The sequence below is a fragment of the Acomys minous genome (genome assembly GCF_964271855.1).
Source record: "Acomys minous genome assembly, chromosome: 3".
NCBI lineage: Eukaryota > Metazoa > Chordata > Mammalia > Rodentia > Muridae > Acomys > Acomys minous.
Window position 1 is genome coordinate 66719447 of NC_140485.1, and position 27711 is coordinate 66747157.

At 52.4% G+C, this 27711-nt stretch overlaps 1 protein-coding gene across 4 annotated transcripts; it reads left to right on the forward strand.

Annotated features, from left to right (window-relative positions):
* On the forward strand, nucleotides 1-27711 carry KCNG1 (potassium voltage-gated channel modifier subfamily G member 1). Of its 4 annotated transcripts, none has more exons than XM_084774411.1 (3): nucleotides 1-183; nucleotides 20266-21065; nucleotides 24884-27711. In XM_084774411.1, exons 2-3 carry the CDS (start codon nucleotides 20292-20294, stop codon nucleotides 25652-25654), a joined length of 1545 nt encoding a protein of 514 aa, XP_084630537.1. In that variant the 5' UTR covers nucleotides 1-183; nucleotides 20266-20291; the 3' UTR covers nucleotides 25655-27711. The 4 variants fall into 4 exon arrangements, with proteins under 4 accessions (XP_084630537.1, XP_084630535.1, XP_084630536.1 ...); XM_084774409.1 differs by lacking the exon at nucleotides 1-183 and adding an exon at nucleotides 8429-8710; XM_084774410.1 differs by lacking the exon at nucleotides 1-183 and adding an exon at nucleotides 9340-9491.

The following is a 27711-nucleotide window of genomic DNA, read 5'->3' on the forward strand; positions in this document are numbered from 1 at the left end:
TCTGAAACCCTCTTCCCCGGACAGGCTGCTCTGCAGCAGCTGTGGCTCACTCTCCTCCTCTGCGCATTGGCTTTGCCTCGTCCCAGTGTCTCGGAGGTGTGAGAACTCCCGAGTGCCCTCTTAGGTATCTGGCTTCTCTTGCTCAGTGTGACGTTCAGGGCTCAGCATTAAGCTGTCACACAGGTCAGTGGTCCATCCTTTTCTTTGCTAATTAGTATTCTGAGGAGGATGGGTTTGTTTCTTGGACCTTCTCCTGTGACTGGATATTGGGGATCTTTGCCTTGAGGGCCACTGTGCACAGAACTACCGTGATTGTTGTTGACGCTTGTTTTTAAACCTGATTTTATTTGGGGTATTGAAGCCTCTTCGGTCCTTCCACCAACGCCTTAACCCTAGGTAAGAGAGAAAGAAGGTTAAAGGGAAGAGGGGCTGCAGACCCCTCTTTACTTCTCCCGGCCGTTTAAGGTCAATTGGGTTCTTTTGGGGCAATACCAAACAGCAAACGCAGCAAGCAGTCTCCTCTGCAGCAGATTGCATTAAAAATATTTCTCTCAGTCTGTCTCCAAGCCACCACACGGCCTATCTACCTATCTCTGGTCTCTCCAAACTGCTACACACCACAGGACACCACTGCATGCCACACTCCTCCCCCCCTCTCTCTCTCTGGGCTTGTCTATCTCCTTCAGAGTCCTAGACCACGCCCCTCTCCATGCCACATGAGTCAGGCCATTACCAACTGGCAAAGATCATGCCCCACAGGAGGCAACTATCAGCTGTGGACATACTAAAGCCCAGACTAAAATCCCACACTTGAGATTAAAACAAAAACATATTTACATAACATAACTGAGTTTACAAAGAAACCAAACCTTCCATTACAGAATGCTCTTTACTGGTGTTTCGTGGTCACAGGCGTTCACCTTGTAGATAAACTCTGGAAACGGACCTGCTGTCTGCAGTCACAATGCCACAGTAGCTCCTGTTCTAAAGTCTCTAGTCACGACAGCTGAGCATTTGCCACTCAGAGGCAGGACAAGGCAAAGGCTGAGGTCATGTACAATAGGAGATTTGGAGCTGATCCACATCAGCATGAGGGATGTGTGCTGAGTGCGTGGCAGCGTGGAGAAGGAGGGAATCTTCACAGGGCTGACTGGGAGGTAGTCCTCCGTGGCACGTTGCTTCTCTGTGTCTTGTGAACTACAGTGCAGCTTCCTTGTTTTAAACTATATTTTGTTGCTGTTGCTATTTTATTTATTTGTTTGTTTGCTTGTTTGTTTTTATTTATCTTGAGGCAGGGTTTCATTATGTAGCCCTGGGTTGCCTGAAACTCTCTTGTAGACCAGGTTGGCCTCAAACTCACAGAGATCCACTTGTCTCTGTCTCCCGATTGCAAGGATTAGGGGCGTGTCCTACCACCCAATAGGTTGTTTTAGAGGGTGTTCTGTGGTGTGGTACTTCCATCCCGGAAGCTGGAGAGGAACCTCTTTCCACAGTAAACAGCAGCCATGACGGCTGTTCACTGTGACTGTTTTGGGGGCCCTGAATATTATTTGGTCCTCAGGAGGAAGGACAGTCTCACTATGCTACAACAAGGGCGGACCTGAATGAATGCTGAGGACATTCGCCGAGGGAATCTAGGGATGGATGGCTTAGTTGGTAAAGTTACCTTTTGAACACCAGGACCTGAGTTTGACCCATAGAACCCACATTAAACAAAAACAAAAGGCCAGGCATGTCTGCCTGTGACTGTCGACCCAGCACTGGGAGGCTGAGACAGGCAGACCTCCGGCCAGCCTAAGCTACTTGGTAAGTTCTAAGTCGGCGAGAGAATTTTTAAAGAGAAGAAAGAGAACCTTCGAACAGTGCTGGCAGAACATTCCAGATGTTGAAGTAGACAGAGCAGGCCCTGGGTGCTTGGCTTTCCAAGATTCTGACAAAGAAAGCTGGGCTAATATCTGGAAGCTGTCAACCCCGCCTCTTTCAGTCACCCGCTGTGCAAACCTCACAGGAGTCTAGCTCTCTCTGGACCTCATTTCATCATTTGAACGCTAGGAAACAAATTTGAGGCCGGGCCAACTATGGCATCAAGAAATGAGGGACTTTGACAGGTCGCACACTTTGAAGGTTTTGAGACTTAAAGGGCCAATTACCAAGGAAGAGTCCCCAGGGGCTTAGGGGTGGGCAGAACTCAGATAACAAAATATACTATCCAGCCAAGGAGATGAAAGCAGAGGCGCTGATGCCCTCACAGTCCTGTTGCTGGCCAAATGAAGATGTCCTGTGTCTCCCTCCAGTCTGCAAGAACAAAACAAGGTGGCAAGCACCCAGAGTGCTCGCTTGCGCTTACGCTGCTGTCAGCAGCCCTCTGCCACAACGGCCTCAGAAACAAATGGTCCTCGTCATCAGCCACTGAGGAGGTGAACTCGGGCTTTGAGATGGAAATGAAACAAGAGGGAACAGAGCCCAGAAACAACGCAAAGGCACAGGAACGAGCGGAATCAAAATCTTCCACTGCAGCAAAGCAGATGCTCAGTCAGGGTGGTGCGAGAAGCACTGACCTTGGATGCAGGGACCAGGGAGCAGAGCTGGTGTCTGGGGCCCCCCAGAAGCAGGCTGCATCCTTCCTGTGTTCCCCCACTCGGTCCCCTGCCTTGTATGTCTGCCCCCTATCTAGCAGCTGGATTGAGGAAGCCAAGCCTTGGGCCTCTCCTGCGCTGGGGAGGTGGAGGGAGGGGAGGGTGGGGGTGGGGAGAGAGGAGAAGGTGCAGGGGTGGGGAGAGAGGAGCAGGTGCAGGGGTGGGGAGAGAGGAGCAGGTGCAGGGGTGGGGAAGGAACAAGGAAAAGAGGGGAGAGGATGGGGCTGGAGAGATAGCACAGTGGTTAAGAGCACTGTCTGTTCTCCCAGAGTTCCTGAGTTCAACTCCTAGCAACCACATGGTGGCTCACAACCATCTGTACTGGAATCTGATGCCTCCTTCTGGCCTGCAGGTATACATAAGATCAGTCATATGCATAAAACAAACAAATAAATCTTTAGAAAAAAAAAGAGGGGAGAGGAACAGAAAAGGAACAAGGACATCCAAGTCCTTCAGCTCTGCTGGCAGCCACAGCTGGTTTGTGACCCTGACCGTAACCTGAGGGCCCTACCCTGTCCAGAAAACAAAGGGGATAATAAAAACTATCTCATGGGGTCCTAGATTTAAAATTTCTTTAAAAAGGGTCAGTGAGCTGGCCCAGTGGGTAGCTGCTTTCTGCCAAGCCTGATGAGCTGAGTTTGATCCTCGGGGGCCCCACGTGGTGGAAGGATGTATATTGTTTGCCTGTCTTAAAGGTATCTAATTACAGAGCTGGGCGCAGTAGCACATGCCTGTAATCCCAGCACTCAGGAAGCAGAAGCAGGCAGATCGCTGAGTTTGAGGCCAGCCTGGTCTACAAAGCTAGTCCAAGACAGCCAAGGCTACACAGAGAAACCCTGTCTCAGGGGGAAAAATAGAAGAAGGGAAAGTTCTAGGTACTTCCAGTGACTTCTGGGGCAGTCTCCTCCAGTCTCCCTCCTCTGCATCTGTTACTGAGAACCAGGCAAGCATCCTCTGGGTGCAAGAGCCACACCTCCCAGCTGAGTTAAAGCTCCAAGAACCCTGAGCAGATGTGCCAAGGCACCCTGGAGCCCCTGCTGGTAATTATGGGCTTGGGATGGGCAGGGGGTGCCTTGAACTCCTGGGAAGGAAAGCTGCAGGCAGGAAGAAGTGGGTTTCATAACTAGAGAGAAGTCATCATCCTGGGAGGGGCTGAGGGAAGCGGAGAGCTCACAGCAGGGTAGCAGGGTCCAGAGAGGGTGCTTGCAAACACAGCGCAGCATCGCTCTCTGGAGGAGGATTCTGTTGGGAAGGCTGCCATGTGGCTGGTGGTATCTGGAGGCGGCACTGGAAAGGCTCGCCTGTCATGGGCTCTAGGACGCCACATGTCAGCCGCAAGCCATCCACTACCCAGACCACACTTGGCACAGGATCCCCTTGGGGCCATCTGGGCTCTCACAGTCCCATGTCAGAGCTCTCAGGGTACAGATATGGCCACCTGCTGGCTCAGTCCTTGCCCTGACAGAGGTCCTGACGAGCCTCCTAGATCATCCTAGAACCAGGGTCAGAGGTTGCTCTCCCCTGGAATAATGAGCTGACAGGCTCCAAGTGCCAATGGAACCTGGGTCTGAGGGCACAGACTGAAGCTAAGATTGCTCCCCTGAATCCAGCCCTAAGTTCCTTTCTTGTTTTTCTGTTTGACTTTGAACGATATGGTCTCTCTATTTGGTCCTGGAACTCGATTCTCCCCACCCCAGCATCTTCAGTACAGGAGTTAAGCTATGGCTGCCATGCCTGGCTATAGAGTTCCTTACAACAAACCCAGGCAGGCACTAGGGAGCTGGCTTGGGATTGAGAGCACTGGCTGCTCTTGCTGAGGACCTGAGTTTATTTCCCAGCATATACAACCTGGGGAACTCACAACTGCCTGTAACTCCAGCTCCAGGAGGATGTGATGCCCTCTTCTGGCCTTGTGGGCACCTGTACTCACATGAACATGTACATGCACACATAAATAAAAAGGGAAATAAATATTTTTAAAAGATTTACTGGTATAGGTTATTGCCTATGCACCATGTCCATGCAGGACAGGCCTGGAAAAAGTGTCAGGTCGCCTGAAACTGGAGTTAGACATAGTTCTAAGATGCCCTGTGAGTACTGGGAACTAAACTGGGCCTTCTGCCACAGCAGCCAGTACTCTTAACCAATGTGCCATCCCTTCAGCCTAAAAAAAAAAAAAAATTAATAAAAAAAAAGTAAGAAAAGCAAGGACTCGGCGTGCTGGTACACACCTTTAATCCCAGCACTCAGGAGGCAGGAGCCAGCAGATCTCTACGAGTTCCAGGCCAGCCAGGGCTCAAGAAAAAAGGCCCCAGGCTGGAGCTGCAGTGAAGGAATGGGCTCTTCCCATGAACTCACTAAGGAGAACCAATAACAACACCTTGATACCGTATTTCAAAATATCAAAATTAATGCAAAATAATCCACGATAGGCTAACTATCAACTTTTCAAAGATTAAATAAAGGCATATCCTTGAGTGGGCCCATCCTTACCCATTGCACGCACCCACTCCTAGCCTGGATGAGGGGCCTCCAGGTGACAAAATCCATAGGGTGACAACTCCGAGTAGAGGAACAGGGCTGGCAAGAATCAGAGGCACAGAAAGGGGAAAGAGTGACCAGAAGACTTGACTCAATGGCCAATCCTTTCCCCATAGTAAGCTACACCCCCTTGTCCCTGAATGAGTGCCCCCCCCTTCCCCAAGCCTCTTCAGACTTGCAGACTCTCACCTAATCTAAGCCTTTTCATCTCAGGCGTGACAGAAGGAACTTCAGACCGAGGTAGATCACCCTTGCTGCCTTGGGAAAGCAGCCCCGACTTGGTGACTCGCTGACAGTGGCTAGTGCATAAGGAGGAATGCGTTCTTAACCTGCTGACAGCAATTCCCTTTTAAGGCAAGTCCTGAGGGAGCGCTAACCCCTCCTCCTGCCCTGAGCTTGATGTTTGGTTTTCAGTGTGAATTTAGGTTTTGGGGGGTCAGCTTGGCCTGGCTTCAGATCTGGCTTTGCTGGCTACCATGTGACTCTAGGCGATTTGCCAAGAAGACCTGCAGCATCCCTGGCTCCTGGGGGGCCTGGCACTACCTTATATGACTTACAGGATGGGATCTAGACTGAGTGCAAACCACGACCCTCACTAGCACTGCTGGTCAGGGAGGCAAGAGGGGCAAGAGTTCAAGTTCATCCTCAGACCTATCAAGTTCAAGGACAGCCTGGGCTTCAAGAAACCCTGACTCAGTAATCTTTTCTTTTCTTTTTTTTTTTTAAATTAAAATTTGAAAGAAAAAAAAAACCCCAAGTATAGTGGTACACACTTGTAATCCCAGCACTTGAACAGGGGGTGACGGAAGTATCTTGAGTGCAGGGTCATCCTTAGCTACATAGCAGGATCAAGGCTAGCTTAGGCAACAGGAAACCCTTTCTCAAATCAAAATAAAAAAGAATGCTAGCCAGATCTGTCAGCTTTTCACAAGAAAAACAAAAACCACCACATCACATGAAACCTGGTTTTTTCTTTCTTTCTTTCTTTCTTTCTTTTTTTTTTTTAACGTTGGCAATCAATTTCAGAATTCTTACAACTTAACCCAGCAGAGACAAATAAAACAAGGCTGTGCGCCATAGCCCGCCTACTGATCAAGTGTGCGCCGGTTGCCTACAGGCCAGCCCATGTGTCAGGAGGCCTGATGGTCCTGTCTTCTCAGAAAGCTTTCTGCAGCAGCAGCAGCAGCTCTCCCCACAGGACAGCCTGGGCAGGGATGCTCCTTGGGAAGGAACCGAAGATAAGGACTGGAGATCTGGAAGGCTGCACAGGAGGGAGGGGATGCAGAGGGATTCCTTAAAAGGATTTAGAAGGACTTTATTGGGCATGGTGAAGCATAGCCGTGGATAAGATCATAAACCCTCCCCTGAGAACAGCTTGAGACTATGTGGAGGTGACAGAAAGGAGGGAGTCTTTGTCCCTGCTTTGCTGGGTTTCTGTCTGCAGGACAGAACCCCTTCTTTCTGAGGTAGGCATGAAGTCCCCTGGTCCTAAACCTAAGGTAGCTAGCTTGGGCCTCACAACCCATCTAAGTATCTCTCTGAGCTCTGAGGTCAGACTGGCCTGGGAGAGGTTGAAATCTTCAAAAGCCCAGACTAGGGAACTTGCTAGAAAGGCCACAAAGCGGGATCCACTGGGTTTGAAGAATTCTCCTGAGGACTCGGACCACAGTAAGGCTCTGCGAAGGTCTGCTCACTTCCTGGCCCTGTGGTCCTGCATGGGGACAGCAGTTGACTTGCTGAGGTGATCGGTTCTGTCAGAAGACAGGGCTGGGTCCCTCCAAAAATCACTTTAGAGGCTGCTCTTAAATCCCGTGGTGTGGAAGCTGCTGGCCTGCCGGAAGGAACACAGCATATTCCTGAGACTCAGAAGAAAGCAAGAAAGATGAACGCAGGGGTCCCCATCCGAGCCAGCAGGGGGCTGATACAGCACCAAGGACCAGCCATGCTCTCAACACAGAACCCGGGACCACCAGCTACTAGAGTCCTGTATGCTGGGAACCCTTATACTGACCTCCGTTGTGTCCCTCCACCACACTGGCTCGGGTTCTCTCTGCATCTCAGAAACTGTTGTTTTATGCCTTAGTTGGGTCTCTTTGCAAATCTTCCAGAGGTGTTCCTCTCAGCTCCTGGCCCAGGGTTCTGGAGCCTCTTCAGGAGTCCGTCTTTGTTCCATCTAAAGAGCCTCTCCTCTCTGTCCCAGCCCTGTCTCTCCTGGTGTGGTCGCTGCAGAAGCAGGAGAGTTCTGGGGCCATCTGTCTCCATCCACCCGCAGAGTGAACCCAGAGCTTACACCCCAAGGTCAAGCCTAATCCTCTCTGTAAAGAAGCCCCAGGGGTAGGAGCCCCACTCCTGAGTGTGGTTCCTGTGTCCCTCCTGCTTTCCTGAGGAGGAGAAAGGATAGTACCAATCAAATGCCCCCTCTCAGACAGCCCGCTCACCTAATCCCAAAGCCTGCTGGCAACTTCTTCTAACTCAGAGAGCTCCCGGAATCCACCCTGCCCTCTCCAGGCTATCAGTACAAGACCCAGAGACTGTAAGGCCGCGCCCCAACGCCAAGGACCAGCTGAGACAGTGGTCAGCTATAGCATAGGGGTCATTCTGGGATACAGAGCACCCATGTTTTTGCTATGGTGACACCAGAAAGGTGGTGCAGGCCCTGGGCCGCAGGGGCAGGAAGGGCCCAAATCTAAACAGTGGAGAAGGCACGCAATATCGCTGGTGTACCACCTGCCCCCCCCCCCCCCCCCCCGCCAAGAAGATGTTCAGGTGGAGAGCGTTTGGGGTTCCTGGGCTGCTACACATGAAGTGCACTCCGGATGTGACACTTCCAGCTCTGCGAGGGGTCCACAACCTCGCGTGAGCTTGGACCTCCTGAGGACATAAGACAGGGTGCGTGGCATGCCTACGATAGGTAATAAGGCTCAGGTCTTGGCACTCGCTGAGCCTAGGGTAGAAGGACGGCGCGAATGCCACCAGGAAACCCTGAGACTGGAGGGGTGGTGGCGCTGTGGGTCAGAAACCCCGGGAAAAGAAGCGCGAGGGACTTAAAGGCCACCACAGGGACCAGGGGAGCGCAGAAGGGGAAAGGGGCGGGATGTGGAGAGTGCGGCCCTGGGTACCATCAACACTCGGCATCCGAGCGGGCTCTGGGCCGGGTCAGGGAGCGTGGCACTGCAGCGGCGGGGTCCCGCGGTGCCTCCATCCGCCGCCGCCCGCCCCTCTCCCCGCCCTGCGCAGTCCCCTCCCTCCGTCCCGCCTCCTGCCTCACCACCTCCCTCAGTGCTGCCGCGCCGCGTTGCCGGCGCACTTGCAGCCCGGCGGGCACCAGGAGGCAAAGGCGGGACGGCCAGGGGTCCGAGCGTGAAGGCCAGCGGCCCCGGGGCCAAAGTTTGCCAGCAGCCCCGGGAGGCCAAGCCGGCGCCACGCGCCGCTTGCTGCCCCCTCTCGCATCCTCTCCCGGGCATCGCTGCGCTGGGGGACCAAACTGCGGCCAGGCTAGCTCCGAGGCGGGGACGCCGCGACGGGAACTTAAGGTGGGAACTTCGCGGGCTGCAGCCCGGCGGGACCCAGGTCCTGCAAGAGGCGCACCGAGCTCTGCACGTGGCAACGGCCCCGGTGCTCCCTGCGGCTGCCTAGGAACCCAGGAGAGGCCGCCGAGGCCGTGTGAGGTGCACCCACGCGGCCACTCAGTTTGGGCCTGCCCGGATCCTTTCCAGGGGTCCCCCGGACGCGAAGCGCGCTCTGACTCTGCATGCAGGGTTCTGGGGTGGTCTCCGGGAAGGAGTTAGAATGCAGGGAAGTCTTTCACTTGCTGGTTCACTGTAAGGCAAAGGAAGACAGCACCGGCACCAGCGGGCCTAATTAAGTCATTCATTAGGAACTCAGAGAGGGCTTATGGACCACCTACTGTGTGCAAGGCCCTGGAGACAGTTCCTTGGTCCTGAGCCTCAGCATATAGTAGGGAAGTTAGAGGTCTCCTTAACCTCAGGATAGCCGCGTCTGAGTGGCCTGGCTTTGCTTACAGTTCTTGGGTGTGGATGGGAAAGAGCCAAATTTTTCATTCTCTGAGTTGTACAAAAATTGATTGAGCACCTACTGTGGGCATCTCACTATACCAAGTACTCATCGTTTATTCGTTCGTTTATTCAACAAGCTTGTACTGAAAAAACGACCCATGTGGAGACAGGATAAGATGGGGGAAGCTCCCAGGCTTTAAGTGGAGGTTGAGACTCAGGCCCTGCCTCAGGCCACAGCCTGCCAGGGTGGCCAGCAGCAGCAGCAGCAGCAGCAGCCCATGTGTAGAATAGATATAAGGTTGGTACATAGTTCTTTTATTCTTAGGGGGGGGGGAGTGTTATCCCTGGAAAGGAAGAAGTGGGCTTTTCAAGGCTCTTGGGAGGAGATGATGGGGACTGAGAAGGTTCATGTACTGTTTGGTGAACACAGCCTCCTAGTGATGGGGTTTATAAACTAAGCTTTCCTTTCAGCATACATTTTCTTAGCCACTTGCACTTAAGGGGTGCTAGGTGCCCAGAGTTCCCCAAGGGGATGATAGGTGGGAGGCAAATGCACGTTCACCCCCCTTTCAGTGACACCTGAGCTAAGCGCCAAGGAAGGTGAGAGAAGGGGGGAGTGCACTGGTCAGGTTCACTGGGGAAGGGCGGAAGCGCCTGCCTGCCTCTGTAAATCTGGGTGGATATGCACAGGGGTCTGTTTGACAACCTCACACATACACACGCCTATGACTGCACTCAGAGTCACTGTGGGGTGTCTCACCAATAAATGCATCTCCGGGGTAAGAGACGCCCCTGGAGATTAAGGCAGTGGGGTGAGCACATGGTGGGTCTTTCTACCTGTGGGTCTTTAAGCTTTTGCAGCTTTGCCGGAGGCACCTGCTGGGGGAGGAGAGGGGGAGGGAAGTCAGGCTAGGCCTGGAGTTATGGCCCCACGGGATTGCTCCTACCAGCCCAGCTCTGAGCCAACCTATTCCAGTGGAAAAATGTCTGCTGTGGGACACACTCCAAACCCACGGGGGACCGGTGCACCGAAAACAAGGTACCCTGAGCCTTTTCCCAGAGCTGGAGGACCCAGGCTGCCCTACAGTGCCCTACAGCCTGATGAGGCAGGCCTAGGAGTTGAGTTCTCTGCACTGAGTAGGTTGCTGGACTCTGGCAAGAGTTGAGCCATCTCCCCCAGCGACGGAAAGGCAGAGATGTTTCCTGAACACAGTGTCTCACAGGGGCTGCCCTTCTCTGAGAATCCACTGTGCGTTGGCTGCCTAAGCCCCGCCATCTCCCCCATGGAAAAAGCAGCTGGTAATGCCACCCAAATAGAATTAGTAAAAGCAGAAGCAGGTGAAGGAGGCTGTCGAAAGCCTTGGTGTGCCTACCTGGCAGACCGTCCTTAGGGAACAAAGTCAGCACAGGAATCAGCCACAGGATCCCTGAACTGTGCCTAAAGTTATCCCCTGCCTCAGACCTACACCTGCCCCAACAGACAATAGGCAGAACATCCCTTCTTCCTGCTGAGCCCCGTGAGCAGGTGGTCTATCTGGTGCCGTCTCCCGGTCCCCATCCATCCCCTGGTTCAGCCTGTCTTCCCCAATCTCTGATCACAAAGAAACAAAAGTGAAAGATGGCTAAGTCAGTAAGCAAGCCTGCGGACCTGAATTTGATGCCCAGGACCAAAGCCAACAACAACCAAGACGGTGGGGGGTGGCAAGGAGGCAGGAAGGCTGAGACCCCAGGGCTAGGAGGCTGAGATTGATCACAGGTTATCCCTGAGGCTCAGTTGTCTGCCAGCCCAGAGAAAAGCCCTGCCTCAAAAACAAGTGGACAGTGACCAAAACAACAACCAAGGTTGTCCCTGGGTATACACACACACACACACACACACACACACACACACACACACACACACGAGGCTGATAGAAAAGGTGTCCTGGACACAGTTTTTAAAAGCTCCTGCTAGAAGACAGGAGTGCCCCGGGAGCCATTTTGCCAGCAGCAGAACCCGGTGGCTGAACGGGCAGCCTGCCTATTGGATCCTGGGGACACTTGAACTTTTCTTCATTTTGGTTCAGGTGTGGCATGGAGAAAGGAGCCTGCCACCCCCAGCATGGAATCCCCCCAGGGACTTTGACCCTCCAGTCTCAGGAGGCAATGCTGAGGTCTGTGGGGAAGACAGACTTTGACACACAGCATTGTTTGGGGCAGAAGGGTGGGGGGGGGCAACATCAAGGACCAGAGCAGGCTAATATCTGGATCTATGATAATTAACAATTTCATTGGGAGGCGAATGCAGCATGACAGCCTCCGAGTCAGTCAGCCCAGCCAAGAGCCGTAATCCTGACAGATGAGGCTCACAGGAGAGACAAGAAACACATGGCTGTGGCATGCCTCGGGTCCCCTACTTCATCTTACGAACGGCAGTCCAGGGGCCAAAGCCAAAACGCCAGAAGCTTAAGAAACAAATATCCTGACTTTTAGAGATTTGCCAAGGAGGGGAGGGAGGGGGGAAGGTTGCGTTAGGCTCCTGCTCTTGTACGTTAGTGTTTACCAACATCTCAGAGTTTGGGGAGGTAAGTAGTCCAAAGCGTATCTTGCTGAGTGAAACCAATGCATCTCCCCATACCTTCTCCAGCTCCCAGGGGTCTCCTGCAGGCCTTGGCTCATGGCCGGGCCTCTCGGGTCACCCCTGCAACCATAGTCATACTCCTGGAGGCCACAGTGATGACCCAGAGCTCAACAAAAACAGCGGCTCTGTTGGTTTCCCACCCTGATCTATTGCAGATACTAAGATGATCCCGTTTCCCACCTGCACAGTCACCTGCTTCTCCCTGTGTCCCTGTCCTTTCCAAAAGCTGAAGGTCCAGTCCCCCCCCCACCCCCAACACACAGAAATCATGTCTATCCTGGGCCCCACAGCGACAGTAGAAGGCAGGGATCCCACAGCCTTTTGCTGACCCCACTGCTGGGGAGGAGTGCTCGTGTCAAGCCCCTGAAGTTATGACTCCAGTGTTGCACCTTGCTGCTTAGTGGGTGTGGCGTGGAGGGTGGTCCAGAGAGTCACTATTTATGGCCAGGTGAGATTTAGCACTTTCTGCACCCTACCTGCCCTGAAAAAAAGATGCCAAGAACATCTCAGAAGGGATAAGTGGGAAAAAGCAGAGGATGGACCAACAGCCTCTGCAAAGGCCCTAGGAGGGATCTTAGGGGTCCCACAGCGGTTCGTGGAACCCTTTCATGTGAGGACCGTGGGAGCGGAGATCAGGTGCTATTACTGAAGGCTACAGAAACTCCGCTCACCGGCCCTCAGAGAAGCCGGAGAAAATTGGTCTCGTTTTAAGGGGCAGGAGAAGGCTCAGTGAGACCAGTGGGCGTGGCCGGCGGGCTTGAGTGCAGGGTCCTTCACCTGTGCGTTGCCATTACCCCCTCCTCACCCCTTGATCTCATGCCCTGAGCCCACGGTGGGGCCAGTACTACTTAGATGCCTCCCTCTCTCTTGAGTGAACATTTATCTTTGGAAACATTTGCTGGGCCTCGGTTGCAGCTCCCAAGCGCTATTTTTCTTCCAGGAGGAAGGGACAGGAAACAGCCTCAGGCTTGCCCGTGGGTCTCTGGACTCCTGGAAGAGAACAGGACGGAAGCAACCCCAAGGGAGGTGACTGACAAGACGGAAGGGGGGGGGCTCCGATTCTGTAGTGGGCAGGATGCTCCTGGCAGCCCTGGGTTCTCCAAGCATTTATGAAGCCCTCCTCCTCACTTCTTTTTGGGACTTTAATGTAACAAACGGTTGCTGCTGAAGGAGCCAGAGAGGCTGGTTTCAGGGGCTGAGGAAATCTCGGAGGGTCTGGTGTCCCTGCTGAGCACCCAAGACAATTCCGAGCTGGAAGCTTTATGGGGGCTCTGGCTTTTTGTTCGACCGTTGTAGCCTAGGCAACCCCAAGTTGAGGGGCCCACCTGTTCACCCCCTAGCTCGCTTCCTCCTTAACCAGGGCTGGGCTGTCTTGTCTCCGCTATTTTTCTCCTTTCTTCCGGGTTCCGAGACTTGGTCTCCTTCCCACCTCCCTCCAGCACCCTCCGTGTAGCACACGGATCCTTCTGTGTGTTTGAGTCGCAGTCGGTGTAATGTGTTCATTTACATAAATAGCACCGTGCTGTAAACTTCTGTTGCTTTTCCCGCTTGGCTTGGGTTTTAAAGACCCAAATGTTTCTCTGATCCTACACAGACCACAGTCACTCCCTCTTCAGTCTTTCTCTAGCAAGACTCACCAAACTGGTCCCCGGGGATGGACGGGATGGACGCTGGGGACCTCCCATTGCCACAAGGGCAGGGGGTGACATTCTTGCACCTTGTTCATCCCTGAGATCAGATTCCCAGTAAGCAGAGCCCCCCCCCCCACAGTCAAAGATTTAAAGGTGAGTGTATGTTATGACAGTGTCTCATATCGCCTCTGTGGTCCCTGAACTGGGAAATAGGCTCTGGAGCAGGGTTCTGGAGCCACGGGGGACAGCATTCCTTAGTGCCCTTAGCAGTGCAGGGCCGCCTCTCCTGAGGGCTGGCCAGGCAGCACTCCCTCCAGCCCTGAGCTTTGGGGGTCACAGGATGCTGACTTCAAATCCTGGCAGATCAGTTCAGGGGAGTCGCCATTTGCTAGTGGATGAAGATGGATGATATAGACACTTCTCAGAGCTAAGACTGAAACAGCAGGTGCCTGTTGGGCAGGCACTGGGCCAAGCGCATCACTCATGTCATCTCTTCACTGTAATTCCAAGGCGGTGAGAACTGTTTGCATCCTCATTTTACAAATGCAGAATCCCAAAGTCATAAAGCAACCAGCCTATTTCAAAGCGGATGGCCTCTTCTGCTCCCACCCTGCTGATTGGCCCCTGGGGAAGGAGGGCCTAGCTCAGTCTCTGCCAGCCTCTGTGTTTACCACCTCCTCTTTTTTCCACCTCTTCCTTCTCTTCCTCCTCCTCTTCTTCTTTAACAAGATCTTACTATGTAGTCCTGGCTGGTCTGGAACTAGCCTTAAATTCACAAAGATCTGCCTGCCTCTGCTTCCTGAATCCTGAGATTAAAGGTGTGTGCCACCACCGCCTCCGGACAGGCTGTTTTATTTTGTTTTGTTTAAGATTTATTTGTTTATTTATTTATTATGTATACAGTCTCTGCCTGCATGTACACCTGCAGGCCAGAAGAGGGCACCAGATCACATTATAGATGGTTGTGAGCCACCATGTGGTTGCTGGGAATTGAACTCAGGACCTTTGGAAGATGAGTCAGTGCTTTTAACCTCTGAGCCATCTCTCCAGCCCTGTTTTATATTTTTATGGCCTCAAATTAAATGGTTTAAGATAATCCACATTGGTGGCCCTGTGGTTCTGGAAACCATAGGTTTAAAGTGGTTCTGGTAGCTAAAAGTGGGAGCTGGCAAGACCACTCCCCTTTCTGGTTGTTCAGGAAACCCTTGACTTGGCCTGCCTTAACTTCTGGTGGCTGCCCCGCAGTGGTGGCTGCTTGCACCTCCTCTGTCTTCTAAAGCCACTGGTAGCCTACAACCCTTGGCAACCCTCCTCCATCTGTATCCAGCCTCAGACCCTCCTTGCTTAGAGTGTCCACAGGGTTCCGGAAGTGAATGTGTGTGCTGATGTATAACCCCTGTGGTGTCTGGTTGCCCTGACCTCTGGGGTCTGACGTGGACGCCACTTTCAATAGGGTGCTGGGCTTTAGGTACTTTACCCTGGTCAGGCTCCTGCTTTTGCACTTTGAGATAACTCTGTTAGCTTGGCCCCTTCCTGCACCACTGCGGAGTCAGTGCTCAGGGCTCAAAGGCGCTCTGACCTGCCTTTGAGATACTCCATCCTGCTGTCTCCCTACACTTGGGTCACATCCTCCCCTGGCCTTCCACACCAGTTTTTGTCAGAGGCTCATTGTCACTCATGCCTGTCCCAGCGCCACCTACTGGTCGCCTCTGTAAATGTCACCACTAGAATCCCCCTCCTCCTGTCCCCTTGTCCAGGTCCCACCCCTCAGTAAGTTCTGCCAGCTCTGCCTCCAAGCCCGCTGAAGCCATGCCAGCCCCCAGTGCCCTCCATTTGTCCCATTGTTGTCTCCTGACACTGCCCGAAAAGCCCTGCCTCACACAGCTATGCCTGAACCTGCTGGCCTCCAAACGCATCTCCTGCCTTCCTGCGCCCCTGTCTTTCTTTCAGCCTGCCCACCAAGCTTAACCATCAAAGCCTGCTTGCAAGACAGAGAAGCCCTGGCTGTTCCCTCCATCTGCAGGAACAAACCTGAAGAATCAATCACAAGACTGGGCACTTCCCATGCACAAGGCCCTGCCCCATGTCCCCTCCTCCTCTGAGAAGCAGCCCCACTCAGTCCCTGCTGCCCATATAACTAACTCAGTGAAAGGAAAGACATGATCCTTGGGAAGGACCCAGCTGGAGATAGCAGCAGCATCCATGTCCAGGAACTGGCTGTAACCTGTTTGATGAACACGCTTACCTCTGTAGTCTAGAGATGCCAGCCATCCTCCTGTGCCCATCAGATTAGGTATCAGTGGAACCCCACTTGAGAAGGATACTCAATTCTTCCTTTGGCAGTTCAGTCCTTTGACCCTTCCGATGAGCTCCGGCTGGGAGAAAACTGTATCTGCAGCACTCACCCACCACTCTCTGGTTTGAATAGCCTGCTGGGACAGGTAACTCCATGTGGGACTCGCACTGTGGGCAGGGGTCCCAAGGAGATGCTAATGGGGAACCCCTGCCTGAGGATAAGTGGGTGTGCAAGGGAGACTCTAGAGAGCAGAGGGAACGAGGCTCCCAGGCTGTTCTAGCCAAGTGGAGCAGGGCTTTCCTATTGTCTTTGGTGGCACGATCAAGTGGCAGAGCTGAGAAGCGAGACACTCTTGAAGTACCTGAAAAGGATTGTTCCCACGCCTCTGAGGGATCCTGGCAGGCTTAGCCTGAGGCCATGGGTTCCAATTTTAGGAGAAGTGAAAAGCTCCCAGCCACTCTAAAATGCAGGCATTTGACTTCAAACAGGTGTAGCCTAGTTTCCCAAAACTCTGTCTGTGAAACTAGATTGGTGCTAAGCCTCTGTCAACGCTCCCGTGGGGAGGAGGCCCCTTGAAGTACACACCCTCCCCGCTTAGGCTCCCCTTAGATCAGCTGTGCATCCCCCAAAGGAAGGGTGCTTCCCTAAGCATCCCCGCCCCCAACTGCATACCCTCATTTTGGAAATGGTAGTCTCCACCGGCACCGCTTGCTTCCTTCAGGAACTGGAAGGAGCAACGCTTTGGTTTGGTTTCGAAATGGGTCCTCCTGTAACCCGGGCTGCCCTCCACTTTGCTATGTAGAATCAGTGCAAAACCACTGTTCTTGCCTCCGAAAGGAAGACGAGATGGTTTATTCTGGAACCAAACCTAAGTGGTCATGGCCCGGAGAAACAGACTGAAGTTTCCCCAAATAGCATGTTCCACTATGAAAGTGGCTATATGAGATCTTATGAGTTACAGAACAAAGAAGGACAGAAAGCAAAGTAGTCACCCAATATGTGAGTGGGGGCCACAGGTGGGCGAGTCAGCAAACCTAGCGGGGGTCCTAGGGATGTAGTCTAAGGTCTCCACAGTCATGAGGATGTCAGGTCAGACATGGGTGTGGGCGATGAATGGCTCTCAAAGAGACTAAAAATAACCCAAGACAATTTGGTTCTGGTCGGCGACATCTTAATGATCCATAATCTCCAAGTTCAGTCATTTGGCGTCGTAGAACAGTTAGCGCAGGTGCAGCCCCCCTTCCCCTCTCAGAACTCAGTTCACATTAGCAAAGAACAATTTTAAGCCTACAACTCTCTTGCCTCCACCACCCAAGTGCTGGGGTTCTTGGGGTACACCACCATGCTCAGGTTCTGCAGTGCGGGGGTGGGGGGGGTGTAGAGTGCTACGCAGGCACTCTACCAACGGAGGTACATTTCCAGCTGTTTGGCTTTGTCTATTAAGATAGTGTCTCTATGGACTGGAGAGCTGGCTCAGCAGTTAAAGGCATTGGCTGCTCTTTCAGAGGGCCTGAGTTCAATTCCCAGTATCCACATGGCAGCCCTCAACCATCTGTAACTCCAGTTCCAGGCGATCGGCACCTCTACCTGTGTACACTCGTGTACACACGTGCACACACAAGAAAAACATCCATACATGTAAGATAATTTAAAATTGTTTAATTTTAAAAATGTATATTAAATTTTTTTAAATTATATTTTTTAAACGGCCACTCTGTCAAGCATGGTGACACATGCCTTTAATCCCAGCACTCGGGACGCAGAGGCAGGCGGATCTCTATGAGTTTGAGACTGGCCTGGTCTACAAAGCAAGCCTCAGGACAGCTAGGGCTACACAGAGAAGACTTGTCTTTAAAAAAAAAAAAACTGAAAAAATAGTATCTGTGGGGCTAGATAGATAGCTCAGCTCTTAAGAGAACTGGCCGTTCTTCCAGAGGACCCAGGTTCAATTTCTAGCACCCCCGAGGAGGCTCACAGTCTCTAATTCCAGCCCCTCCACGGGCACTGCACACTTTCTGTATAGACAGATAGGCAGACAAAACACCTATGCATGTTCAATAAGTATTTTCTAAGACAATGTCTCACTATATAACCCATTCTGGCCTTCAACTCAGTAATCCTCCTGCCTCAGCCTCCACGGTACTGGGATTATAGATGTGCACTACGAAACCCAACTATGGATGGTGATCTTAGAAAGCCAACTCCCACCTAAGCATGACAGTGCAGACCTGTAATCTCAGCACACGTGACACTGAGGCAGGAGGATCGCAATCCTGAGGACAGCCTGCGCTACACAGTGAGATTGGGAGAGAGGGGCAAAATACTAAATGTCTGCTCCTTTCCTGTGCATCCGTTTAGTTCTAGAGAGATCTTTTGAGGAATTCCAGGTCTCAAATGCCTGCAGTCCAGGATGGAAACATGTGAGTGAAGTAGAGTGGGCGGAAGGGAAACCGTGGGGAGCAGTTAACACTGCGGTAGACAGAGCCGGCCTGAAAGGCACAGCCATCTCTCAACTGGAATTCGAGCGCATTCCAGTTTTACATATAATGTCTTAATTATCAGAACTCTTCCTGAACCAAGCTGAACCCAGGAGCTGGAGACAGGTCAGCTACCTCATGCCCTGACTGCAGACCGCTCGCTCTGACGCTGGGAAGGAAGAGGTTTGTCATTGCTGGTAGTCTGACCTTTGTTTTCTAAAACTGGCGTGTGCTGCTGGCTCGTCCACAGTAAATGCTCTCATCCAGTGAGTGGGTCTTGGAGCCTTTACCCTGCTGGGTGCAGGGATCCAGAGATGAGTCAGGCATGGTACCTCCCCCGGAGAGCAGCCGGTCCACAGAAGCATCCAAGCTTGCACACAGATAAATCATAAAACTGTATACACAATGGGGCTAAGAGCATGGCTCAGTGAGTAAAGTGCTTGTTGTTCCAGCCTGAGTTCAAATCCCGACTTCCCAGGACGAAAGCCAGGCCTAGATGAATGGGCTTGTAGCCCCAGCATTGGGGGATGGAAAAAGGCAGATGCCACAAATTCACTGACCAGACAGCAAAGCTGGCGCTGCAAGCTTCTGGTTCAATGAAGGATCGTGCCTCAAAGCAACAGGTCAGAGAGTGATAAAGGGAGACACTTGGTGGCCTCCTCTTTCCTTAGCATGCACACACACACACACACACACACACACACACACACACACACACACACCCCAAAAAAATAAAAAAATTTTAAAAAACCTGGGGCAGATTTATTTTGAAACACCTGAAGGAGCTAGTGTTGGCTCTGGGCTATCCACGAAAAGGTCCTCAAAGTGACATTTGCCAACAAGCGGGCAAAAATGAGCCCTGCTTTGAAAATCAGACATTTCTTTGCCAATTGCCTCTTGTGTGCCTGCTTCCTGTTTGTTGAAGTAACACAACGTGAGCACTAATACAGTAGCTAGCCAGTATTGCGCAGCTCGCCCATGTCAGGTACTTTGTCCTTTCGGATCCTGTGGATTAGGTCACACAGTTAAACCCTATTTCACAGGTTAGTGACTGACCTGGACTGTCCGGCTCCAAAATCTGTCACTTCAAAACCAGGACTTTTCCACTCAGCTTTCAAGATGTTCAGGGTCAGATGACTGGGGGCGGGGCTGTCATGGACACTATAGGCTGTTGAGTTGGCTGCCTCCCTGGCCCTTCTGCTAAGAGCTAGGAGAACACCTCACACACACACACACACCCCTCAGTCAGAACTACCTCAGACACTGCTGCATGGCCCGTGTGGTTGAAGTCAGCTCTACCTGAGAGCTGCTGGCCGGTACCAACATGTTGTTCTCAATGCTGCCGTTTGATTAAAAGTTAGCTGAGCTAGGAACACCACTCTGGCAAAGCCTACCCAACATGCGCCTCACACACTAACGCTAACCCCCAAGGCTCTACTACCCAACATGCGCCTCACACACTAACGCTAACCCCCAAGGCTCTACTCTGGCCCTCATGGACCCACCCGTTACCATCCTGCCTCCAATTCCCAACACCAAGAAGTCAGAGCCTCACTCTGAAATGGATCAGCAGGTAAAGACACTTACCGAGCCAGCCGGGTGACTGAGTTCCACCACCAACCACCCCCAGAGCCCATGTGAAAGTGAGTAGAGAGAACCAACTCCACAAAGCTGTCCTCTGTCTTCCACACGCACACACGTACACATTCACCATTACACACAGACATCCAGCACGCACAGAGTACTTAAGAGCACTAGTTTCTCTCGCGCAGAGGACCAAGATTCAATCCTCAATTCAACCCACATGGCAGCTCATAACCACCTATAGAACTCCATTTCCAGGCAACCTAACACATCTGGCCTCCTCAAGCACCTGCACACATGTGATGCACATTCAGACAAGCGCACACATACACATGAATGAATATTTAAAACCCTCAGTAGTCTTTTTTAAATAAAATAAAAATACATATTCCATGGTCAGTGAGGGTCTCAGCTAAGATTCGGGGAGTCACCAAGGCTCTCTCCTCCCTTTCTCTCCTTCCCAGGCCCAAGAGGGATGTGAAGCCCCAAAATGACCCTGTTACCGGGAGACAACTCGGACTACGACTACAGCGCCCTGAGCTGTGCCTCAGATGCCTCCCTCCACCCAACCGTCTTCCCACAGCGCCAGGCCATCAAGGGAGTCTTCTACCGCAGGGCCCAGCGCTTGCGGCCGCAGGACGACCTGCACCAGAGCAGCTCCCTTGGGGACCGCAGGCGACAGATCATCATTAACGTGGGCGGCATCAAGTACTCGCTACCTTGGACCACGCTAGACGAGTTCCCACTGACAAGGCTGGGCCAGCTCAAGGCCTGCACCAACTTCGATGACATCCTGAGCCTGTGTGATGACTATGACGTAACGTGCAACGAGTTCTTCTTTGACCGCAACCCGGGGGCCTTTGGCACCATCCTCACCTTCCTGCGGGCCGGCAAGCTGCGCCTGCTGCGAGAGATGTGCGCCTTGTCTTTCCAGGAGGAGCTTCTGTACTGGGGCATCGCTGAGGACCACCTGGATGGCTGCTGCAAGCGCAGATACCTGCAGAAAATTGAGGAGTTTGCCGAGATGATGGAGCAGGAGGAGGAGGAGGAGCCGCCGGACAGTGAGGACCAAGACAGCGAGGGTCCATCCACCAATGAGGGCCGCCTGAGCCGCTGCATGAGGAGGCTGCGAGACATGGTAGAGAGGCCACACTCAGGGCTGCCTGGCAAGGTGTTTGCCTGCCTGTCCGTTCTGTTTGTCACCGTCACCGCCGTCAACCTGTCTGTCAGCACCCTGCCCAGCCTGCGGGAGGAGGAGGAACAGGTAAGACCCTCCGTGATTCTGAAGACTGGCTGCGACTTCATTTGCCATTGCCATTTTCCCTTGGAGGCCTCCCCTCACTCACTACACTACTTCAGTAGCCTGCATGGTGCTTGACGTCATACCGTGTGAATGTGTTAGCAGCCATCTTCTCTGCCTCCCTCTTTGATAATATGTGAGTGCCCTCAAGTCAGCGGCTGTGACTGTCCTGGTCTCTACTGTGTCCCCTGCTCGCCTATCCTGTGGGATCTAGAACAAATCCCAACAAAGGGGAACCCACCCGCCTCTTCTGCAGATTGCATGAGTGAGTGCTTGGATGCTGTGACCCTAACATGCTTGCCTCTGAGCTGGGCACAACCCAGAAGCCATTGAACCTCACAGACCTGAGTCTCTCCCCCACTCCCCGTTCTGTAGTAACATACCAAACATGTTTTCTTAGTCATGAAAACAATTTTTATCCATAGATCTGTGTGTATGTTCACTTCCTCACAGGATGACCATATTTCTCTGCACAGTAGGAAATCACAGGTAGCTAGTGGTGGCAGCACTCATCTGTAATCCCAGCACTCCGTAAGCAAAGGCAAGTGGATCTCCGTGAGTTCGAGGCCAGCCTGTTCTATAGAGCAGGACAGTCATGGCTACACAGAGAAATTCTGTCTCAGAAAAAGAGAAAGAAAGAGAGGAGGAAGGGAAGAGAGAGAGAAGTTACATCTAAGACATCATTTACTCTGAGCCTGACACAGGCCGCTTGCTCTCAGAAGCCATGTGAGCCTGGGAGGACAGGGCTGTGTTTCCACCTCAACTTCATCTTCCCTGCACATCCTCCTGTAACTCCACAGAGGATGTGTTCTCACACCCACCCAGTGTATGAGGACACTGAGGCAGACAGAGCAGTTTGCCAAGTCTAGGCTCATGGAATCCATGGCCTGTATGCCCCCACACAGTACCTGGGGACCTAGGCTAACCCCACAGAAGTACATAACTGGCCTGTTCACAACTCCCCCAAATTGGACTTGATTGAAGTCTTCAGAAATTAAGTGTTTTCCATATATAAATGCACACTTGGCTTCTCTTACAGATGGCAGCCTCTTCTGCAGAATGCATGAGTGAGTGAGTGAGCGAGCGAGCGAGCGAGCACTCTCTCCTTTGGTGAGAGCTATGTACACAGGAGAGATTAGAAGCTGCCTGGCATGGTGCTAGAAACTGAAGTCAGGTCCTCTGGAGGAGTTAAGCACTCTTAACCACTGAGCTCTCTCTCCAGCACCTTTCTCCACCATAGTCCTAATTTCATCAGGAAAACAGTGTCAAAGCCACTTCTGGCCCCATTTTGTTTTGGCTTTTCCATGTGGTGCTGGAGGTGGAGTCCAGGGCCCCACATGTGCTGGGCAAATGTCCTACCATTATACTATATCTCCCAATCCTTGTAGCACTTTTTTTTTTTAAATGTATGTGTGTGTGTGATGTGTTCGTATATGTGATGTGTGATGCGTGTGGATAATGTGTGTGATGTGTGTATGTGTGTGCATGTGCAGGAGTGTACATGGGCAGGAATGTGAGTGAAGGCCCAGAGTTGACGTCAGATGTTTTCCTAATTGACTCATGCTTTGTTCATGGAGGTGGGTTCTCTTACAGAGAGTTTGCCAATCCTGGCTAATCTGGCCACCCAGCTTGCCTCTGGCTCCTGACTTTGCCCCCAAGCAAAGAGTGCAGTGGCTGCCACACCTGCCTGCATTTTACCTGGGCCCTGGGGATCCAAACACCGGTCCCCACAACAAGTGTTTTACCCACTGAATCACCCACAGCCTCCAGTCTTCAAAAAAACAAATAAATAAACCAGGCATGGGTGGCCTCACTTCTCATCTCAGCAGACAGGAGGCAGAGGCAGATGGATCTCAGAGCTCAAGGCCAGCTTGGTCTACAGACAGAGTACAGGATAGCCAAGGCTACACAGAGAAACCCTGCCTCGGAAAAAAAAATATATATATATAAATAATTTTTTAAAAACAGCAAATAAAGCTGGGAGTGGTGGCTCAAGATTTGCCTTGAGCTCTAGAGGGAGGCATGGTTTTGCCAGCTGCAGATAGTTTCTGTGGTTGTGTGATGTTTGGAATTCTGGGAACTTTTCAGAGGGTATATAAATGCTACCGCTCCTAGGCGGGGGGGGGGGGGGGGGCGGTTGTTGTTGTTTCAGAGGAGTTGGTTTCGGTTTGCTAGTAGTCATGCTAAAAAAAAAAGGAAACAAAAGGAAAAAAAATAGATTCAAGGATCTCTCCCCCCTTCTCTCTCTCTCTCTCTCTCTCTCTTTTTTTTTCTCTCTCTCTCTCTCTCTCTTTCTTTTTCTCTCTTTCTCTCTCTCTCTCTCCTCTATCCTTCTTTCTTTCCTATCTAGTAATGGGTGAAACTGGGGTGGGGTGGGGAGGGAATAAAGAGTGGAAGAAGAAGAACCCACAAAGTAGCAAAGGCAAGTTACAAATATAATGATAATAATAACAATAATAGTAATAATAATACATTAAGATGACTAGGGAATATTCTTTTTCTTTCTCTTTTGGTTCTTTCGAGACAGGGTGGTGGAAGATGACCTAGAACCTCTGATCCTTCTGTCTCCACCTCCCAAGTGCTGGGATTGTAGACTCACGCCACTCTGTCCTGCTTGCTTATTTATTTGTTTGTTGTTGTTTTGGAGTTTTTGTTGTTGCTTTGTAGACCAGGCTGGCCTCGAACTCACAGAGATCCACTTGCCTCTGCCTCCCGAGTGCTGGGATTAAAAGTGTGGCCTCCATGCCCAGCCCTGGCCTTTCTTTACGTCAGCAGCAATGATCTTCAGTTTTATTTGGGGACCAGTAGGATTCACTGGTCTTCATATTTCCAAGTGTATTAGGCTTAGCTGGTGGCACCCTGCTCCACACAACAAGGAGGCTTGTGTGAGAGGCCTACACACCTGGGCCTGGTCAGGTAGGGTGCGCTTCAGGAAGGCTTCCTAGAGCAGGAGGGCTTCTTGTCCCAGAGTCCCAGAGGTCGGAGACAGTCAGAGTCCCCAGGTCAGATCAAGTCCCCAGGCTTGAGTGCGTCTGAAGAGAGACAAGGCTCCCGAGATCCTCTGACAACAGTGGTTCTCAGCCTTTCTAAGGCGTCAACTCTAACACTGTTCTTCATGTTGTAGCGACCTCCAACCATAAAACCATTTCACTGCTCTTCCATCACTGTAATTTTTCTACTTTTATGAATTGTAATGCTAATATCTGATATGCAGGGTATCTGATATGGGATTCCTCCCCATAAGGGAGAACCACTGCTTTAAGAAGGCTCCTGCTGGGACACCCATAGTTTTCCAGAGCTCCAACCTCTTGAGGGCCAAATTCTGGGAGGATGCTGGTTGGAAGGAAGGGGGCAGGTGGTGGGGGTGGGGTGGGAAGGGGTCCAGGCTGCCTGAGTTTTATAGGCTGCATCATCCCAGCCCCTGAATCAATATTCTGAAATACAAAGACAGAAAAGGAAAGGGAGGGGGGGAGGGAGGAAAACACACACAAGGTAGGGGGGCGCCAGTGGCTGGAAGGGTGAGATTGCCTAAGATGAGTTAAGGGAGAAGTCCTGAAAACAGGAGGGGAGGGGGGGCAGCAGGGGGAGGGGCAGTGGGGGAAGTGGGGGCAGCTGCAGAAGAGTCTGTCCAGACATCTGATCTGGATCAACAACAGCTAGAGGGGTGTCATAAGGGCCTGTGGCATGGAGAAGTAGGGGGAAACTGAGTGTTCTACCCAGGCTAGAGCTTCCCTGTTGACTTGCTGGTATGACCCCTGCCCTGTCCCCCCCCCCTTCCCCAGGGCCAGTGTTCCCAGATGTGTCACAATGTCTTCATCGTGGAATCGGTGTGCGTGGGCTGGTTCTCCCTTGAGTTCCTGCTGCGGTTCATCCAGGCACCCAGCAAGTTCACCTTTCTGCGGAGTCCACTGACTCTCATCGACCTGGTGGCCATCCTGCCATACTACGTCACGCTACTGGTGGACGGCGCTGCCTCCAGCCGCCGCAAGCCAAGCACCGGAAACAGCTACCTGGACAAGGTCGGGCTGGTGCTACGCGTACTGCGTGCGCTGCGCATCCTCTACGTGATGCGCCTTGCCCGACACTCGCTGGGGCTGCAGACTCTGGGCCTCACAGCCAGGCGCTGCACGCGCGAGTTTGGGCTTCTGCTGCTTTTCCTGTGCGTGGCCATCGCCCTCTTTGCCCCACTGCTCTACGTCATCGAGAATGAGATGGCAGATAGCCCCGAATTCACCAGCATCCCTGCCTGCTACTGGTGGGCTGTCATCACCATGACAACCGTGGGCTACGGAGACATGGTACCCAGGAGCACGCCTGGTCAGGTGGTGGCTCTGAGCAGCATCCTCAGCGGGATCTTGCTCATGGCCTTCCCTGTCACCTCCATCTTCCACACTTTCTCCCGCTCTTACCTGGAGCTCAAGCAGGAGCAAGAAAGAGTATTGATCCGCAGAGCCCAGTACCTCATCAAAACCAAGTCGCAGCTCAGTGGCATGTCCCAGGACAGTGACATCTTGTTTGGAAGTGCCTCTTCAGACACCAGGGACAACAACTGAGGCAAGAGGACACCCCTGCCCTGCCTGCCAGCTGCGGCTTCATACAACCACCGTCACCGCTGACGCCTGGAAAAGGATTTAGCGCTTTCAAGTCCAGCCCTATCTTGGGCTGACGTGAGTGAGCCACGCCACAGAAAGCATATGTGCCACATCACGGAGAATCCCTGCCCTCCCTCTAAGTAAAAAGGAAGCTAGCTGGAGCCGGTACCTCACCCAGCCCCAGCCTCACGTCTGTTTCCCTTCCTCAGAAGCTGACTGGACCCTTTCACCATATAAAGAGCATACCCGGAAAACCACATACACGGGACTGCCTGGAGAAAAACAGCAGGCAGCCACACGTGACCTTAGGGTGTGTTCACAGAAAAAAGCCTGGCACAGGAACTCTCAGGAAAGGAGCTGTGTCTCTGAGGGAAGCCAGCTTTGGGGTGACCAGGAGTGAAAGGACCACGTTGCTGGCATCTCTGGGCTGGTAGAACACTGGCAGGATGGGAGAGCAGTGAGCAGACCCTTAAGCGAGCCCACCACGGATGCTGTGTCCAGACTGCTGCTGCTCCTGACTCCGAGCCTGTCCCCCATCCTTCTCACCCTCCTGTGTCCTCTTTCACTCCTTGATGGCCCTCTTTTCAGACTCCCTTCATCCCAGTTTGGGGGGGGCACCAACAAGCCAATCAGCTCTGCTGACTTCAAAGGTGAAATTGCTTCATTTTATGGCTTAAAATCAGTGAGATTTTAACCTACTCCAATTTATTTTAATATTACCAAAAAGGGGGGGCACTTTATATCCCTTACTTGAGCCTCAGTCTAAACCCACAGTGGGCAGCTGCTTCCAGCAGAGGTGGTCCGGGAAGTCTTGGGAATGTGAGGAAAACCTTCTGTATGCCGTCAAAGGGAGCCGCTCATTCCCTGGCCTCAGGAAGCAGTTTGTCTCCAAGAGGGATCCCAGGCCAACCCAGAAGATTCCATCTCAGCCCGAGGCTTGGGGTGCCTGGCACTAAGGGAACATCACATACACACACACACACACACACACACACACACACACACACGAACACGCATGCGTGTCCCCAGCCTCATGGGTGCAACAGCTTTGCTTACTGTGTCATCCCACATCCCAGCTGCCTTCTCTCTGTCCAGCAGCAGAAACTGCAACTTGAGACACTCCAAGCCCGGCCCACCTCCACAGTCTCCAGCGGCTCCTGCACCTCCACACCTATTCAGGCATTCCACGGGCCCCTCCTGCCTCCCTTCAGACACACCCAGCCCACCCCACCTGGTGGCACACCTTCACACCTGCAGAGCCATCTGCCGGGGTGCCCTCCCTGCAGGGCACTGGGTGGCTAACTCATTCCTTTCACTGCCTCCCTGACCTGAGCACCCACACCTGCAGCGCCATCATGTCTAGGCTCCCCTGTCTCCTGCAGGACCAGCTGTGTATGCCTGCAGGGACTTTAAAGTAGATACCTGCTGCCTCCCAGGGCCTTGTTCAGGGTCAGCACCTAACAGGTGCTCAGAAAACATTTATTGAAAAAGAAGAAAAGAAAGAAAGAATAAAGGGCAAACAGCAAAAAAGGTACAGGGATAGAAAAATGGGTCCATTACAGCTTAGATCTAAAATGTTCCCAACTCTCTAGAGCCATACCACCCCAAATGTGCCTGATCTCATCTGAAATGTCCCCCAGAAGCTCACGTGTCAAAGACTTGGTTCCCATGCAGCAGGATTCAGAGGTGGGACCTCCCTCTGATAATGGAATCACAAGGGGCCCGACCCCATCAATGGATGAACCCATGAGAAGTCTACAGCTTCCATGGCTGCTGGGAAGTGATATAGGGGCCGGGACCCTGATGGAGGAAGTCGATCATCAGGGATTTGCCCTTGAAGGGTGTGTTGCGCCAGATAACTTCCTCTTGCTTTCTCTCTGCTTCCTGGCTGCAGTGAAGGGAACAGCTGAGTTCTACCAAGCTGCCCCATCTGGGATGCTGCACACAGAAGCTCCAGAAACGATGGAGCCAAGTGATCATGGTGAAACCAGAAACCAAAATAAACCTCCCCTCCTTCA